Raw genomic sequence first — 19,655 nt, 5'->3', positions numbered from 1 at the left:
ATAACATGGAACATGCAAGGGCTCAATGGACCGGTGGGGGGATCTCGGGTCTTCATGCACATAAGGAGTTTAAAAGCGGAGGTTGTCTTTTTGCAGGAGATGCATCTCCGCGCGAAGGACCAGGTTAGGCTGAGAAAGGGATGGGTGGTTCAGGTTTTCGACTCAGGGTTTGATTCAAAGTTGCGGAGGTGGCAATTTTGAGCAGTAAGAAAACGAGGTTTGTGAGTGCGAAGGAAGTGAGAGACCTGGGTGGGAGATATGTGATGGTGAGTGGGGTATTAGAAGGGGCGCCGGTGGTATTGATGAATCTGTATGCACCGAATTGGGATGATGTAGGTTGAATGATGGGGTTGCTGGCAGCAATCCCGGACTTGGCCACACAACAGTGGATTATGGGAGGAGATTTTAATTGCGTCCGAGAGCCATGGTAGATAGGTCGAACCAAGTTCAATGGGTAGAATGCGAATGGCGCGGGTTTATTGAAAAGATGAACGGGATTCGTCGACGCCGAAATCGCGTTTGCTGATTGACCGGAGAATCCACGATAACACTGGAATCGGGGCGGTGCCGATTGTCCAATGCTTCGCCCCCTTTAAAAAGGAGGTGGAATATGCCCCATGCCGTCGGGATGGCCTCAGGACGTCACCTGAGGCCCTCCCCCGATGCTCCGGCCCCGATGGGTCAACTTCCCGACAGCGTTGGTCGCGTGTCCTCTCACTTTTCGGGGACCTCGCGTGGTGGCTGCGGACTGTGTCCAGTGCCGCCACAGTTGGGTGGGGGCCGTTCCGCTAGTAGGGGGGATGGGGGGTCGATGGGTTTATAGTGGGACAGTTTTTGGCAGGCCGAGTCCGCGCGCGGTTGGCACCATGTTGTATGTGCATGCGCGGCAGTTCTGCGTCCATATCGGCAAGTAAAGCTGGGGGCTTTACATGGCGCAGCTGCTAGTAAGACCAGACGGATCCTGTAGACATAGCCGCAGAATCATAGAATCCAGCCCGATGACTTTGGTGGGCACGTGACAATTCAAGAACCCGGGGGAAAGAAGTATTCCTTTTTCTCATATGTGTATAGGGTGTAATCAAGAATCAACTTTTTTGTGGTGAGCTGGGAGGTTTTGGTTGGGGTGGAGGGGGCATAATACGCAGGGACAGTAATCTCGGACCTTGCACCCCACTGGCTGGAATTTCAGCTAAGATTGGGACGGGAGCAGAGGCCGGGGTGGAGGTTCGCTTCGGGGTTGTTGGCAGATAGAAGGTTCTGTGACAAAGTGCAGGCTGTGATTAAAGATCATGTAGAACTGAACCAAAACGGGGAGGTGTCGGCAGCCAGATTTTGCGAAGCGCGAAAAGCGCTGGTCCGGAAGGAGATCATCTCGTTCAAGGCACATGCGGATAGGGAAAGGAGGAAGGAATATGAATGGCTAATGAACGAGATAGTGGAGGTAAATAGGGAGTTAGGGAGTACTTGAGGGCACCCACCACGCAGGGATTGGGAGAGGAGAAAAAAAATTATAGGTTGACAACGGTGAGGGTGGTAGGACAGCTGCGTAGGGCAAGAGGGGTACAGTACGAATACGGAGAGAAGGTGAGTCGAATGTTAGTGCATCAGCTACGGAGGCAGGCTGCGTCCAGGGAAATATTGAAGATACGGACTGGGGCAGGGGATGTGGTGTAGGAGTCGGGAAAGATAAACAAGGTGTGTTTCGGGATTCCGGACGGAGCTGTACAGGGCGATCCCGGAGGGGTGAAGAGGGGGAGATGGGACAATTCTTAGATGAACTGGAGTCGCCACAGTTGGAGGAAGAGAAGAGGCAGGCGCTAGAGGAGCCACTGGGACTGAGGGAGATAGTGGACAATATAAGGGATATGATGTCAGGGAAGGCCCCAGGGCTCGATGGTTACCCAGCATAATTCTATAAATAGTTTGGGACAGACCTGGCACCACATCTCTTAGGGGTGTTTAATGAGGTGTTGGAGAAAGGGGAGCTGCCTGAGACGATGACACAGGCAACGATCAAATTAATACCAAAAAGGGGAAGGACCCGTTGGAATTTGGGTCCTATAGGCCCATATCGTTGTTAAATACAGACGTGAAAGTGCTGGATAAGTTGGTGGCGGGAAGGATGGAATGTTGTGTCCCGGGGGTGGTTGAGGAGAACCAAACAGGCTTCGTAAAGGGTAGGCAGCTTTCTAGTAATATAAGGCTGCTGTTTTTAAAAAAAAAATCTTTATTATCACGGGTAGACGTACATTAACATTGCAATGAAGTTACTGCGAAAAGCCCCTGGTCGCCACATTCCGGCGCCTGTTCGGGTACACAGAAGGAGAATTCGGAATGTCCAAATTACCTAACAACACTTCTTTCGGAACTTGTGGGAGAAAACCAGAGCACCCGATGGAAACCCACGCAGACGCGGGGTTAACATGCAGGTTCCGCACAGACAGTGATCTAAGCCGGGAATTGAACCTGGGACCCTGGGGCTGTGAAGCCATAGTGCTAACCACTATGCTACTGTGCTGCCCACGTGCTGTTAAATGTGATCATGACCCCGTCGAGAGCCCAGCTGCCGGAGGTAGTGGTGTCTATGGACGAGGAGAAGGCATTCGACCGGGTGGAGTGGCGGCACCTGTTTGAGGTCCTGGGAAGTTTCAGGTTTGGCCCGAAGTTTGTGGCCTGTTATATGTGGCGCCGATGGCGCATTTGTGGACCAATGACATGGGTTCACGGAACTTTGAACTACACAAAGGAACAAGGCAGGGGTTGGCAAAGGGTCACCTGGACTCGAAAAGTCTCTCCCTACAGATGCTGCCAGACCTGCTGAGATTTTCCAGCATTTTCTGTTTTAGTTTTAACAAGGCAGGGGTGCCTGCTGTCGCCGTTGCTGTTTGCGCTGGCTAAAGAGCCTCTGGCAATGGCTCTTAGGGGTCGGCTGAATGGTGAGGGATTACGAGGGGATGATGGGAGCATCGGGTGTCGCTAAACGCAGACGACCTACTATTGTGTGTTTCTTTGGTTGGAAAAGATGAAGTACGAATTGAGGGGTTCAACAGAGGGCTTTGAGGCAAGGTGGGGAATGTTTGTGGGAGTGTTTGAGGAGCTGTTCTTTGCGGGGTGGGGGATGAAAAAGGGGAACATTTGTACAAACTGTATAGTTGTGTGTTGGGGAGTTTGTTCCCTGAATTGTTTATGTTTTGTAACTTTTAATATGTTTGGAATAAAATACATTAAAAAAAACCAAGAGATTAAAGATGATATTAGATCAAAGGAAGAGGATCACCAAGTTGCCAAAAAACGGAGTAAGTCTGAGGATTGTTAGCTTTTTCAGAAAAAGGACCAAGAAACTGATAAAGAGAAAATGAAATACGAGTAAACTAGCGAGAAACATAAAAGGACCATAAAAGCTTCCATAGATATGCAAAAAGGAAAGATTAACAAAAGTAAACGTGGGCCATTACGGACAGAGGCAGTAGAATTTATAATGGGGTCTACGGAAATGGCAAGGTGTCATGCTGAGAAGGCTTGAAGAAAAAAAACTTCCATTTTCTCTTGTTTACATTCTGTTTTTAAAAACGGACTGAGTAAATGGCCGCAGACGTGATCACATGATGATAATTCTGGAAGATTCTGAGCAATTCCAATGGACAAAGGCTACCTCATGTACACAAATAAACATTTGGTAATACTGCTGAAAAAAATACATTCCAAAGCTTTTCACCTTGCACTCATCAGGACACTTTGCAATAATACCAATAAGAGGAAGAGAACAATTTATACTGTATGAGAAGGAATGTAAATTGGTAGAGGTGTTGCCATGGAGTATGTACCAGTTGATGGTGACTGAGAAATAACTGCCAAGCATTGTTTGCAATTTAATTAATAATAATCGCTTATTGTCACAAGTAGGCTTCAATGAAGTTACTGTGAAAAGCCTCTAGTCGCCACATTCCGGCGTCTGTTCGGGGAGGCCGGTACGGGAATTAAACCCGCGCTACTGGTCTTGTTCTGCAGTACAAGCCAGCTGTTTCGCCCACTGTGCTAAACCAGTCCGAGACAGCCCCAGATATTTAAACAGGCAGCTGGACTCTGGTCAAGACATTGCCTGAAGAATGAATCAGTGAATGGCTGTCATGTATTTTGATTAGCTGAAACAGGTGCAATGCATGCACATGTTCATTCTGTCTACAAAAACAAGGCCTTGTGTATTAATATATATATAACTTCCACTACTTGCAAATGCACCATTTTGCAATCCGAACTGATGTTAAATGAGTTCTCAGTGTAATTCTCAGCACAATGAGGATTATTTAACAAATGTTGTCCAATCGCATGTCCCAGCTGCTGTTCGAAATCGGCAAGGCACAGACCGTATTGATTTAGCATGTGCTTGCAGTGTCTGACATTAAATGTGATTCTACGATTGGGCAATGTCAGTCACATCATTTTGCAGCCAACTTTTCTTCCTGCCCTTGGAGTGGATCAGGTGGTTGAGGGAAAGGGGGACAGTCGCTGGTTGCTCAATAATTAATACTGACAGTTTTTCAGATAACATATACTGCTCCCCAATCCAGTATTTTAAGTTGCCCATGAGTACCTGCTGTTATCCGAAGGAGGCTTCAAGCTCGAGATACTGAGCTAGTCAAGAGATACCCATGAGCAAATGCCAATATTCTCAGCCACAAAAGAGCAAAACATGTTTATGATCATGGTTTAAAAAGACTTTCAGAAAGTGTCATGGTGCAGTAAGTGATGATATTTGCACATGCATAATTAATTCCAAACTTTCTTGGCTAGTCCCCATAATACCAAGAGTTTCATGCCAATATCCCATTTGTTGAATGGCAAAAATATCTCATAACACAATCCCAGCAGTTATGCCAGGATTACATTCAACAATGTGTTGCCATGCTGGCTTTTCTAGAATTTGTGCTGTCAGTGGGATGCCACTTCACCAAAGGAACTAAACATTAATTCATGTTGGGCTTTCACTCATCACGATTGTGTCTTGAGAATGAAACACCTTAAATGCACCACCAATTTGACAAAAGAATACAAGATCCATGGTTATAAAGCTCTAAAAGTAGTGCATAATCCAACTTACCATGGGCAAGTACAATTGGGAGTTATGTTTGTTTGGTTTCTTACCGTTGCCAAATTATTAAGCATGGTCAATCCGCATTTTGACATTGTAATGTTAAGTTGGTCTTTTGAAGAGATCTGAATAACGGTTTTAAATTCAAGGGAATTGGTATTTTCCTCTTCGCCTTCTGCTTTTGTCATGGTTTTGATAACCTTCTTCTTCATCTGAAAATAATAACAATAATAATGTTTATTGTCACAAGTAGGTTTACATTAACACTATAATGAAGTTACTGTGAAAAGCCCCCAGTTACTGTTACTGTGAAGTTACTGCGAAAAGCCATATTCCGGCGCCTGATCGTGTACACAGAGGGAGGATTCAGAATGTCCAAATTACTTAACAAGCGCGTCTTTCGGGACTTGTGGGAGGAAACCGGAGCACCCGGGGGAAACCCACGCAGACACGGGGAGAACGTGCAGACTCCGCACAGATAGTGACCCAAGCCAGGAATCAAACCTGGGACCCTGACACTGTGAAGTCAGAGTGCTAACCAACTATGCTTCCGTGCTGCCCGAAAAAGAAAAGAAAGGAGCTCCTCATTATGTAATATATGTACTAATCAGCATAAATACTTATAAGGCTTTTATGTTGAGTCAATTAAGATGATTAAAAGATTTGATGGGATGGCGAAAAATTATTTACAATGGCCCGAGATTCCAGAACAAGATGATCTCCAAGAACTAGGCCATCCATGACTGAAGCCAGGAAACATTTCTTCAGGTTGGGGGAAATCTGTAAATATCACCCCCTACAAAGAGCTGAGGCTGGTCCAATTGAAAATTTCAAAACTCACTGACAAGATTTTTGTTCCACAAGGGTTTTAAGGGTCACAATTACATGAGTAAATGGAGTTATCTGATATAGATCAGGCATGATCGAATGATAGAATGAATGAGGTGCTGAACTGACCTATTCCTATGATTCAGCTTAACTGGCAATAAGTATTCTACCTCAAACAGAACATGTAGATCGAAAGACTTTTGATTAATCTGCAGACAACAGAACATACAAGTCACCTCAAGTTTTGCAAGGGTCTACTGACATCTCAAATTCCAAATTCACCAAAAATAGTTAAAATACCAAATTTTCACTAAATCTCCAGAAAAGTTTATAAAAGGAAAATCAACCAATCACAATGCAAAAAAAATGTTTTAAATAAAGTCCACAAGCCTCTGATTTGCACCACCGTTCATTCCAATTAAATATCATTGAAAGTAGTCTTGTAATTTAAATAGAAAAATAATTAAGAATATTGCAGAAAAAGCTCAAAACTTAAACCAATGTTTACTTAACTCACCTTGTGATAATACAAACATTTAATCTGCATAGGCTTCTTAGAGTGTTTAATATTCCATTGGGCCTAGGGTCGCAATATTTAACAAGTGAAGATGGCACTCAATAGTGTGCATACCTCTGTCATGCTAAGCGAACTCATGGGGTGGGATTCTCCCAGCCCTGGGCCGGGCCGAAGAAGCCCCGCGAATGGGCCACGCTGCCCCGACGCCGGCGTGGTTGGCGCGGCGTCGGTCGCGGGCCGCTCTACGTGGCCGGCCCGTTGATTCTCCGTCCTGGATGGGCCAAGCGGCCGTACGAAAAGTGCCGAGTCCTGCCGGCGCGGTCTTACATGCTCTGGGCCGGCGGGAACTCGGCGTGTAAGGATCGGGTGGCGGCCTTTTGGAGGGGGGGCGGGGGGGGGGGTGGGGGGGGGGTGTCCAACCCCAGGGATCGGGGCCCACCGATCGGCGGGCTGTCCTCTGTGGCTGGGGGCCTCCTTTTCTATGCGCCGGCCAATGTAGTCCTGCGCCATGTTGTGTCGGGGCCGGCGGGCTGAAGGAGGCCACTGCGCATGCGCCGTTAACTCCGGCGCCACTGCGCATGTCCTCGCTGGTGCCGGCGCAACTGCACATGCGCAGATCCTGCGGCGCACAGTTCGCACCAGGATCTGCAGCTGGAGCTGCGCGAGCCGCTCCAGTGCCGTGCTGGCCCCCTGCAGGGGCCAGAATTAGTCGGGGGAGCGGCCCATTCAGGCCGTCGTAAAACTCGCCGGCGCTTACGATGGCGTGGACACGCCGCCGCTGGATTGGAGAATCCCGCCCATGGTTATTACAACATGTATCTCTTTCTCAAGGCTTTTTTCCTTGAATCTCCAACTATAAAGCTGAAAAACCACGAGACTGTGTGCATAATCATATACAGAGGAGAACAATCATATACAGAGGAGAACCCCTCCCCCTAAACCAAGAAAGCTTTGAATACATCTCCCCATTTCATTTTCCCCATTTACAAGCTGCAGATGTCTCCCCTAACTATAACCATACCATCTTCAACCCAGTACCGAGCCAGACAACTCCATCACTACCGAATGCAAGACCATGAATACATGCTGCACATCAAGTTGTGCCTTATCCCACTGAGCACACAGGCCTTTCCCCTCGCTGAAAAGGGACTATGATGTGCATGCCATGCATAGCCATGTAGCATAGACCACAAAGCCCCAAGGCTGTCTTTAATCTGTCATCTTGTGTATGGAGTGTATAAAGTCCCAGGACTGCCTCTAATCCCTAAACCTGTTCTTTTGACTCTCGAACAGGGGCTATGACAGCCTTTCATAGGACTCTCCTGTTTCTTCGTTACTGATAACAACAATCTTCCTTTTACCCTCCTCCTTGAGTCTCCTCTTGAACCATACTAACACGAGCCCCTCATCTATTCCAGAGTCACCATGCTTCCTTTCCATTCATACTGTTTAATTCCGATCCATACCCTTCTGTGTCTGCGTATGACAGATCAGGCTCCAGCTTACCCACCCTCCGTCCCCCCTCTGCCAGCCATCATTATCACCCCTCTCCAAAACCACCATATCCCACTGACCCCCATGTCACCATTATCTTTCACAGTCAATGGCACCATTCCCATAGGTCAGCATTTGCAACATACCTGCAAGAAGGTGGGACTAGGTTTTAGGCCACTGCTAACCACACTGGATGTGCAAGCCTTAAGGTGCATGGTACCTGAAGATGCCCTTACAGTTGATATAGTTGTATATAATCTTAGTTAGGTCACACTTGGAGTATAGTGTTCAATTCTGGTTGCCACACTACCAGAATGATGTGGAGGGTTTAGAGAGGGTGCAGAAGAGATTTACCAGGATATTGCCTGGTATGGTGGGCATTAGCTATGAGGAGAGGTTGAATAAACTTGGTTTGTTCTCACTGGAACGAAGGAGGGTGAGGGGCGATCTGATAGAGGTCTACAAAATTATGAGGGGATAGACAGAGTGGATAGTCAGAGACTTTTTCCCAGGGTCAATTACTAGGGGGCATAGGTTTAAGGTGCGAGGGGCAAGGTTTAGAGGAGATGTATGAGGCAAGTTTTTTATTTTACACAGATGTAGTGGGTGCTCATATTCCAAGTTATCAATCGGACAGGGAGCCTCTGATTGAATGGCCCTCCCATTTACAGTCTTGATGGCCCTTCGCCAACCTCAAGGCCTGCTCCTTATCCAGGACTATGATCGCCCATGGTGGCTCTCCAGATCTGGACTTATGCCTCAGCGACCAATGGGCCCAGTCCAACTCGGGAGAGTTTGGAAAGACCCCCTCCCCCACCAACTTTCCGAACACCTTGGACATATAATCCGTGGAGTCTGAGCCCTCTCGGCCCTCCGGCATACCAACTATTGTAACATTTTGGTGTCTGGAGCGGTCAACCTTGGCCATTCAATCAGAGGCCCCCTGTCCGATTGATAACTTGGAATATGAGGGGGTTAAATGGCCCAGTAAAAAGGTCTGGGGTGATTGCGCACCTGAGAATTTTGAAGACAAATGTTGTTATTCTACAGGAGACCCATTTGAGAATCAAGGATCAAACAAGGTTGCGAAAGGGATAGGTGAGGCAGGTTTATCACTCGGTTTTGATTATAGGGTACGTAGGGAAGAGAGGCACAGTGTTGATTAATAAGAGGGTGTCTTTTGGCGGAAAGAAAGAAACTGCAAATGGATCTTGAGTTGTCAGAGAGCAAAACGGTGAGCCAGCTGCTACGCTCAAGGAAGACGTTTTATGAGTATGGGGAGAAGCTTGGGTTATTTCCAACTCAACAGGGGTACAAGGCAGGGGTGTCCGTTGTCTCAGCTTTTGTTTGCCTTAGCAATCGAGCCGCTGGGCACTGCGTTGAGGTTATCTACCAGGTGGAGGGGAATAACAGCATGGGTGAGGGAGCATAGGGTGCCCTTGTATGCGGTCAATTTGTTACTATGTATCTCAGACCCACTCTCCAATGTGGGTAATGGAGTTACTCAAGAAATTTGGCTCATTTTCGGGGTACAAGCTGAGTCTGGGCAAGAGTGAATATTTTCCGGTGAACCCCCCCAGAGAGGGGAGCTGATCTGTGGAGGCTGCCGCTTTGCCCAGTCAGGACCAACTTCTCCAATCTGCGAATTTGGATGGCCTATGTCTGGTCCTCGCTGCATTAACATAACTTTTCTTATCTGGTGGATGGGATGAAGGTCAATTTGAAAAGGCGGGAGGGTACCCTCTCTCTGACCTTAGCGAGAAAGGTACAGACGGTGGAGATGAATATTCTCCCGCAGTTTTTGTTTGTGTTCCATTTGCAGGGTTAATAACTTGATATCTGCTTTTATTTAGGCTGGTAAGACTCCTTGGGTTCATAGGAGGGGTTGGAGAGGTTTAGGGACATACTTCTGGAGGATAGGTTCGCATGCATCAGTGATTTGCTAGAGAAGTTCCAGTTCCCGAGATGCAATATGCTCAGGTACTTTCAGGTGCATGTTTTTTTTAGCAAGGAGCTTACTTAATTTCCCCTGATACCGTCACCTCTGCTTATGGACATGGTCTTGTCCTTGGCGAGTGAGGGGAAGGGTAAGATTTTGGATATCTATGAGCAGTTGTTGGTGACAGAGCAGGCATGGACGCTGAGCTGCTTTTGTTCGTTGAGTGGGGAGTCTGGAGTGAGGCTCTTCACAGGGTCAAATTCACTTCCTCATTAAGAAGTCTCACAACACCAGGTTAAAGTTCCACAGATTTATTTGAATTCGTAAGCTTTCGGAGTGCTGCTCCTTCGTCAGGTGAAGTGGAGGCCGGCTCACAAACGCAGCACATATAGGCAAAAACACAATGGCAAGATAATTACAGATTGGAATGTAAAGAATGGTTGTATTACGAGTTTTTACAGGTAAACAAGTCTTTACAAGTGCAAACAGTGAGTGGAGTGATGGATAATCACAGGCATGTACCGTGCTCTAGGTGGCTAGCGAATCACACACACATGTTTTGGTCTTGCCCTGAGCTTATTAGCGTCTGCGCCTCCTTTTCTGATACAGTAGGTGTGAGAGGTGCTCTAAATGGCCGGCAAATCGCACGTGCATGTTTTGGTCTTGCCCTGAGCTTATTAGCGTCTGCACCTCCTTTTCTGATACAGTAGGTGTGAGAGGTGCTCTAAATGGCCGGCAAATCGCACGTGCATGTTTTGGTCTTGCCCCGAGCTTGTTAGTTTCTGTGTCTCCTGCTTTTGATTCAATGTCAGGGATTTTGTGCGTTCAGCTGGAGCCCGTTGGTGGCCATTTTTGGAGTATCGGACTCACTGGTGCTGCAATCGGGGACGAGGGCAGATGTTCTAGCCTTTATTTCACTAATAGCCTGGAGGAGATTGCCTGAGTGGAAATCCCCGGTGATGCCTAAGGCCTCGGCTTGGTGGGAGAACTGATGGGATTTTTGCACCCTGAGAAGATCAAGTATAACATGAGGGGGTTGGTGGAAGAGTTCCTTCGAGGTGGCAGCCCTTCATCTCCTTTTTTAGGGAACTGATTACTGTCATCTGTTCGTGGCGGGGGTAGGGTTTGTCTATTTATATTTTTTCATTAAGGTTCTGTTTTCTTTATGGGGGGTGGGGGAAGGGAAGGGGAGATGGGGACTGAGGGATTGAGTGGGTGTATTATTGGTATAGTAGGGGGTTGGAATTTGTTGTTTCGTTTTTTTTGTTATAATGAAAATCTTGTTTCAATAAAAATATTTTAAAAATAGAAATCCAAAGACAAAAGTTGAGGCATTATATGGGAAAAGATAAGCTGGGTGGAAGAGGAAGAGACAAAGGTTTAACAGTCAAAACGTAGATAGCAAGATGCATTCAGGGAACATGAGTAAAAAGAAAATGAAATCGCTATATAAATGTGCAGAACGTTTGCAATAAGATGACAGTGGCACAAATAGAGGTAAATGACGTAGATTTAAATCCGATTACAGAGACATGGTTGCAAGGTGATCAAGATTGGGGAACAATAAGATGACAGTGGCACAAATAGAGGTAAATGATGTAGATGTAAATCCGATTACAGAGACATGGTTGCAAGGTGATCAAGATTGGGGAATAAATATTCGACAGGACACACATTTAGAAAGGACAGACAGAATAAAAAAAGAAAAGGGGTAGGCCTAATATAAAGAATGACACCAGAACATGAGTGAGAAAGGATTTGGTTCAGATAATCAGGAAGTAGAATCGGTATTGGTAGAGATAATGAACAGCAAGGGTTAGAAAATGCTGGTGGGAATACTTTATAGACCCCCTAATTGTTGTAATACCATTGTGCAGAGCATTAAACAAGAAATTATGAGGGCTTGTAACAAAGGCAATTTAATAATCGTGAGGGACTTTAATCTACATGTAGACTAGATAAATCAAAAAATCAAATTATCAAAGGTGATCGGGAAAATGAGATTGTAGATTACTTTCCCGACAGTTCCTGAATGATGCTATTTGGGCATCATTAGCTGATAGATATTACACTGTAGCTAGTTTAAAAACTTTAGCCTCATTATACTGGGAGATGGTACAGAGTTGCACAGTTCTGACTGGGGAAAAACAAACTGCTCAGTACAAGGACATAATTTGTCACTGAAGAGGCCAGTTTCCTGGGATGGAATAGCTGTACTTTCCTCCACAACAGTTCCTTAGAGCAACATGTTGTGCAACCAACAAAGGGATAAAGTTATTTTAGATCTATTATGCAATGAAAGCAGGCAGTGAACAGGAGATAAAGATTTTACAGACTGATGTAGATTGGCTAGGAGATTGGGCCAAAATTTGGCTGATGGAGTTTAATGTCGATAAGTGTGAGGTAATTCATTTTGGCTGAAAAAATAGAAAGGCAAATTATGTAAATAGAAATCAGATTCAAAATGCTTTCAAATGTCTGGGCAGAGTTATCTGGGTGTCTTTATTCATGAATCGCAGAAAGTTAGCATGTAATTAAAAAGGCAAATGGAATGCAAGTGTTGCAAAAGGACTGAAGTATAAAAGTAGAGAAGTGTTGTTGCAATTGCATTGGGTATTGGTGAGACCACATCTGGAGCAATGTGTCCAGTTTTGGTCTCCTTATTTGAGGAAGGATGTGGTGGCATTGGAGGAAGTTCAGATGAGGTTCACCAGATTGATGGTGAAAGGGTTGACGTACGAGGAGAGGTTAAACAGTTTGGGCTTATACTTGGTGGAGTTTAAAAGGCTTAGAGAGGATCTGATCAAGGTATATAAAATACTAAAAGGAATTGATAAAGTAAATGTGGACCAAATGTTTCCCCTTGAGGTCATAGATATAGATTGAGAGGTGGTACATTTAGAACTGAGATGAGGAGAAACCACTTCTCGCAGAGGGTAGTGAATTTGTGGAACTCGCTGCTCCATAGTGCAGTGGAGTCTGAGTCATTAAATGGTTTCAAGAAGGAGATAGATATATTTCTGATTTTTAAAATGGGTTAAAGGGATATTGGGAACAGGTAGGCAGGTGGATGAGACCAGGAAGAGATCATCCCATAATCTGATTGAGTGGCGGAGCAGCCCGAAGGGCTGAATTGCCTACTCCTGCTCCTAATTCCTATGTTTCTTTGATCAGACTCAACTGGGTAGGGAGCTAGCACTAGACATAATCACTTCAGGCAAAGGATTCTGATTGAGAGAGGATTCCTCAGCCATAATCTGTACAAGCTACTGTTGTGGAATGTTTGTTATACCTTAGTAGGTTTGATGAAGTCTATTAACTATTATAACTATTTAGAAATATGCAGTAAAGGGTACAAGCTAGGAATGGGCTTCATGCTTAGTAGGTCTGCACATGGTTCTGTTCAACATCACACTAACCTTGGGTGTGGGTGGCACTGTGCTGAGCCCCACATATATGCCAGGTATTTATACAAAAATATTACAACTGGAATACATGAGTTAGACCTGATTTGGGTCACAAGGCAGTTAAAGAGAGGGACAAAGGACAAGCCTGGTACCTTGTGAGTGTTGAAGTGCCTGTTTTCTCTGAAGACCAGCGCAACCACATGAGATGCTGATGAAGCAAAGGCCTCCGTTTGGGCCTCTTTTTCTGTTTCGAGACAATTTGCCAGTTTCAGCAAGTCAGTCAAGTTTTAAGCCTAGTCTATGGTTCTTTGACTCTCTGTGTGCTGCAGACAGAGATCATCTTCAAAGTACAGATAAATCATTCATCTACATCCTTAAACTGCATCACTGCTGACTCCAGATGGACAGAGTTCAGTCTAAAGTCAGAAAAGTCACCAATCTTCAAGAGCCATATACCTTTAACCAGTGAGAGAGAAAGAGAATGAGCGTGCGTAAGAGTAAACAGAGAGTGAGCGTGCGCAAGAGTAAACAGGGAGAAAGAGAGTGAAAGAGAGAAAGAAAGAGTAAAGAGAGAGAGAGAATAGAGGGAGAGGGAGAGGGAGAGGGAGAGAGAGAGAGGAAGCATTTTTATGACTTAGAATTCATTGTACTTGTGGTCTATTTTCTTTTAAAAATAATTCGATGAAGTATCTGGGTCTTTTATGGTCACTGCACATGACTGAATTGGAAACCATAAACCTTTTTAAAAAGCCGTATTGCATCCAAGCGAGGAGTGGGAAAAGAGGGGAGTCATTCAAACCCATCTCTCCTGATTATAACAGTAGAAGATATAAGTGACATACAAGATACAGAAGGAAACCTACGGGCTAATAAGAGGTAGGAAATAATGATATCACCAGAGAAAAAGTACTAGACAAACCTGTGGACTAAAATCTGACAAATCCCCAGAACCGGATGACCTATATCCAAGGGTTCTAAAAGAGATAGCTGCAGAGATAGCGGTCTGGTGGATATGATTTTCCAAAATGTTTGAGATGTAACACCCCGATTCAAGAAAAGAGGGAGGCCAGTTAGCCTGACATCAGTCATTGCGAAAGAAAGTCTCAACTATACACTTTAGAAAAGCATAGAATGATCAGAAAAAATCAACACTGTTTTATGAAAGACAAATCCTGTTTGACAAATTTATTAAAGAGTTTTTTGAGGATGTAAGTTGGTAGCTTCTTGTGCGGCACTGGTGTGAAAACCTGCCTTTCTAGGATTGGCCTTTTCAGCCATCAGCAATTGTATACCACATGAAGACATCCTATCTGAAATAGAGTCACTTGCTATGTCTCCATCATCTTTTGTAAATGGATAGGTGTCAGAACAGAAATAGTAGGCTTAAGAAAAGGAGAGCCAGTAAATGTAGTATACTCGGATTTCCAAAAGGCATTTGATAACGTGCCATAAAGAAATGTCAATACAAAAGATAAGGGTTCATGGAGTTGGGAGTAATATATCAGCATGGATAGAGAATTGGTTAATAGACAGAAAGCAGACATAAATGGGGCATTTTCAAGTTGGCAATAGTGAGTGCAATAAGAAGCAGTACCGGACCGTCGGTTGTTTACAATCTATATTAATGACATAGCCAAAGAAACAGAGAGTAATGTATCGAGATTTTCTGATGATACAAAACTAGGTGTGAATACAAGCTCCAAGGAGGACAAAAAGGCTCCAAAGAGCGGTCAAATAGAACAGAGAATAAGAAAAGTATTTTAACATTCATGCAAAAATATATTTCCATGTTTTGCTTGGCCTTCATATTACAAGAACAAAACTACTACTATATAGTATTTGTCCAATGTTGCAATACAATACAAATATTACATCAATGTCAACGTATCAAATATCAAACTGAACTTAGGCAGCTAGACAGAACCTCTGTTCTTCGTATAAAATGCACGTTTTGATTTATAGAAGTTGTAGCACTAACAATCCGAATTTATACAAACCTTGATTCCAAGTTCCCAAGGTCTGAAGTCATCAGTGTTCTCAATTTCTAATGGTTCTAGGAGTGGTTCCCATACGGCCAACACTTCATTATAGTAATGTATCTAGGGAAAAAATGTTAAGATAATTTCTCTTTAAACATATAATTATTTTGCTATGTCTCCATTAACTTTACCACAATCTTATTTAGAAGTTCATTGGGGCGATTCTCCAATATTGGGCCCAAGTGTTCACGACGGCGCAAACCGGGCCCGGGCACGACGGATTCTGGCCCCCGCAGGGGGCCAGCATGGCGCTGGAGCGGTTCACGCCGCTCCAGCCTCCTTAGGGCACCACGCCAACCTGTGCATGCGCAGTTGGGCCGCGCCAACCTGCGCATGCGCGGGGGGCTTCTTACGCGCGCCGGCCCCGACCCAACATGGGGTCGGTGTTCAGGGCCGGCCCGCCGATCGGTAGGCCCCGATCGCGGGCCAGACCCCATCGGAGCCCCCCCCCCCCCCCCCCCCCAGGCCACCCCCTGACCGTTCCCGCAGAGTTCCCGCCGGCAGCGACCAGGGGTGAACGGCGCCGGCGGGAATCTGTCGTGTCGCCGGTGACGCACCAAACGCGCCGATTCTCCGCACCTCGGAGAATCACGCGCCGGCGTCGGGGCGTTGTTGTACTGATTCTCCAGCCCGGCGCGGAGCTCGGAGAATCGCCCCCCATATTTTGCCTCATTTTCTTCTCTTCCAACAGAACAGTATTTATTTCACTTATCTACCCATTTCCAAAAAAGGTCTCAGATTTCACAAACCGTTTTTTTATTGTGCATTATGAGGATGTTGCCATTAATGGCAAGGCCACCATTTATTTTGTATTCCTAATTGCCCTTCAGAAAATGGCAATAAACCAACACCTAGAACACTGTAGTCCATATGGTTTAAGTATATCCACAGTGCTGTTGGGAAGCACGTTCCAGGATTTTGAGAAAATTACAGTGAAAATAGTCGATCGGCAGGATTCTCCGTTCCTGGAGACAATGGGTGGGATTCTCCAATTGCCGACGTCAAAATCGCGTTCGGCCGGAGAATCTGTTTTTATGCCAAAATCAGGGGCGGCGCCTTTTATCGGATGCCCCGTCCTCAAAAACGGCGTATTCAAGGAGTATGCTGCACGCCGTTGGGACAGCCACAGGACGTCACCCGAGGCCCTCCCCCGATGTTCCGCCCCCGATAGGCTGACTTCCCGATGACATCGGTTGCGTGTCCTCTCAACTCTCGTGAATCTGGCATGGCAGCTACGGACACAGTCGGGGGGGGGGGGGTTCCGCTGGCAGGGGGTGCTTCGGAGGGGGATGGGGGGGACGGGGACTGGTGGGTAGGGTCCTGGGGCCGCGAGGGATTCACAGGGGGGCACTGTCTGGCAGGCAGAGTCCGCGTGCGGCCGGCGCCATGTTGTAAGGCCCGGCTGCTAGCCCCCCCACTGGACGGAGTATCGGTGCGTGTCGGCGCCGACATTTTGGTCGTAAGACGAGACGCTTCCTCTGGACAAAGCTGCGAAATTGGTGAATCCAGCCTAAATGTTGATGTTGGGACAGCCCTAAGTGTTGATGTCGGGGGACATGATTCGTGGAGTTCCACGACAGTAAAACTGGCACCGCACCTGGGCCGATTCTGCTACTGTTAAGGGGCTAGTACCGGCGCCACTTGGAACACAATCGATTCCAATGAGAAACGGTGCAGGGTGCGCGATCGACACTCAGGAGGCTGACAACCTGCAGCCGCATATACACACCTCACTCCCCATACACACCGTCCCAGCCAACAAGATGGCAGCAAGCAGAGCGGCCCCGAGATTTACAGACACCGAGCTCGAGACTCTCCTGGACGCCGTGGAGGAGAGGCGGGCGTCACTGTACCCTGGCCCGGAAAGGAGGCTGCCAGCCGCCGCCATTCGCTGTGACTGGGCACAAATGGCAGAGGTGTCAGCGTCACCAGCAACACCGTCCGTAACAGCCTGCAGTGCCAGAAAAAACTGCACAATGTATTCAGGGCGGCCAGGGTGAGTAGGCAGCACTGTGCCCCTGGCACCAACCACCGTCGCACACATCAGTTACACCCCACCACCCGACACCAGGAGGGCGGTAGATCCCACACCCTGCACCACATGCTTGCACCTATGGCCAGGTGCCCTGGTCACTGAAGCCACCAGCTACCAATCCCCTGGGTTGTATGTGTCAGATTGTCTAACACTGTGTTCTGTTGCCCCCTCCCCGCCAGAAAAGGCTGCCCATAGTGAGAAAAAAGTGAGACCCAGATGCAGTCGCAGAGCCACGGACTACATGAGGGGTTGTCGGCGAGGAACCAACACTTGCAGGCGCAGGTGGAGGAGTTCAATCGCATACGGGAACAGGAGGTGTTGACGGCCATGCGTGCCAGTCAGGCCAACACCGCATGGGTGGCATCCATGGTGGAGGCTTTGGGGGTGAGGGTTTCGGTTATGGATCAGCATGTCCAAGACCTGGAGCAATCTGTGCAGGCGGTGGCCGAGGCCCAGGACAGGACTGCCCTCTCACAGGCAGAGCCAGAGCCACCTGAAAATTGCAGCGGGGCTCCTGAGCATGACCTAGTCACAGCGGGCCATGGCTGTGTGTGGTCTGCATTGCCCAGGTGCTGGCACAGATGCAGAGGGAGGTGGCCCAGTCCAACCGGGGGATGGTGCACAGTCACTGGCTGATGTGGCACAGACCCAGTATGATGTGGCGTTGTCCCAGATGGAGGTGGTCCACTCGGTGTGCTCCATGGCGGTGAGCATTGTTACGGGCCAGGGCTTAGAGGACACCAAAGTGTATCATGGAGTTCACCTGACCCGCAACTTTAAATAGACTTTGGTTAAGGGGAGCGCAAGGGCCCAATCTTCAGGTGTGATGCAACAGAGAGCTAAAGTATATTTAAAACAAAACAATGTTTATTCTACGAATCCAGTTAACATTTTATAAACACAGTAAACAGTTTATCAACTACTAATCCTGACCACCCCCCAAAAGATACAGTACTCTATAGATAACCCTTCATAACTTTCGAAACAACATCCTCAAGTTAAATCCTCTGTAAAATAAAGACAGCAGGTTTAAATGCTCTACAGAAACAGGTATTACTTTGAAATCATCAAACGATCTGGAGACATTCCTTAGCTTGTAGAGAGAGAGAGATCATTACACAGCTGCTTGCTTTGAATGCAGCTTTCCACCTCTGAAAACGAAACCAAAAACATACTGTATCCGCCAGCTCAAAAATGAAAGTAAAAGACAGACAGCCCAGCTCCACCCACACACTGACATCACTGCAGCTATTTGATAAACGCCCATTTCTTAAAGGTACATCCACCTGACAGCTTGCAGACCCTGGCCGAAACGAGAGCAGACCTCCAGGACTGGCAGCGCCAGGTGGCGACGAGCCTGAAGGGATAGCTCCGCTCGACTCCCGTCCCATGGAATACACCGGCGGCCATCGGGCACCCCGAGGGAGGAGACAGTGATGGAGCCAGTGTCGATGACACCCGCAGGGGAGGTGCCGGAACACTGCAACACCTCTGACTAGCCACCCCTCCACACCCCCGTCCCCGGCGCATCTGGTGAACAGCAGGCAGAACAGGGCAACAACACGCCACCTGGGATACCTGAGCAGCAGCTGGGCCCATCCAGGCCCGGTCTCCCCAGAAGGCGGCCAGGTCACAGGGCAGGATTCACACAGGCTGCCTCCACCCACCTAGATGTAGCGCTAGGGGCTGTCAGGGCAGAAACTTAGATACCAGTTAAGTTGGCATAGGTGCAGGACACAGTACAGTGATAGGGGCTAGGGCACGACTCTGTATATATTTGCTCACATTAAACACCTGAGCTGGGCTCAGGGTCCGCAGTTCAGCCAGAGCTCACCACTCCGGTGGCCCCCCCCTTGCCCCCACCCGTCCCCAACTCTGCCACCCCAGGGATTCGATGGCACCATGTGGTGGTATGGCCAGCTCGCATGCAACGATCATCCAGGTGGGTGGTGGGAAGTGCAACCGTGGACAGGAGTCAGACATTGTCAACAATGCAGAGCAGACTTCTGGTTGCGGCGATGCGGAGCTAAGCCGCATATTTCGGCAGCTCCCGCTATCAAGGACTTTTGGGCTCTCCAGAGGAGCCCCAACGGAAATGTTTTGATTTAATCCCATGTGGGAAGGTGAAGTAAGGTCCCCCCTTACGTTGTATGGCGGAAATTAGCGGTGGAGCGCCGGAGAAAGAGGCTCTGGAGCAGCGGCAAAAACGAGGGGGAAAAAACAAGCTGGCGGAGGGCAGAGATCGAGCAGCATGGAGGCCGGACCAGCAGGAGTTCCTTAAGCGCTGTGTGGAGGAGCTTAAAAAGG

General features: G+C 47.3%; 1 protein-coding gene across 5 annotated transcripts in view; it reads right to left on the bottom strand.

Moving 5' to 3' along the window:
* The window catches only part of vps13a (vacuolar protein sorting 13 homolog A), a 753,359-nt gene that overhangs the window by 347,784 nt on the left and 385,920 nt on the right, over positions 1-19,655 (bottom strand). For all 5 annotated transcript variants that reach the window (XM_072516625.1, XM_072516626.1, XM_072516627.1 and 2 more), the window contains 2 exons: positions 15,272-15,373; positions 5,143-5,301 (listed from right to left, as the gene is read on the bottom strand). In XM_072516625.1, the coding sequence (XP_072372726.1) occupies positions 5,143-5,301; positions 15,272-15,373 (261 nt within the window). The remainder of the gene's footprint in view (positions 1-5,142; positions 5,302-15,271; positions 15,374-19,655) is intronic.

This window comes from Scyliorhinus torazame, chromosome 9 (genome assembly GCF_047496885.1).
Source record: "Scyliorhinus torazame isolate Kashiwa2021f chromosome 9, sScyTor2.1, whole genome shotgun sequence".
Lineage (NCBI taxonomy): Eukaryota > Metazoa > Chordata > Chondrichthyes > Carcharhiniformes > Scyliorhinidae > Scyliorhinus > Scyliorhinus torazame.
The sequence above is the reverse complement of the archived record's forward strand: the minus strand, read 5'-3'. Positions and strand labels throughout refer to the sequence as shown.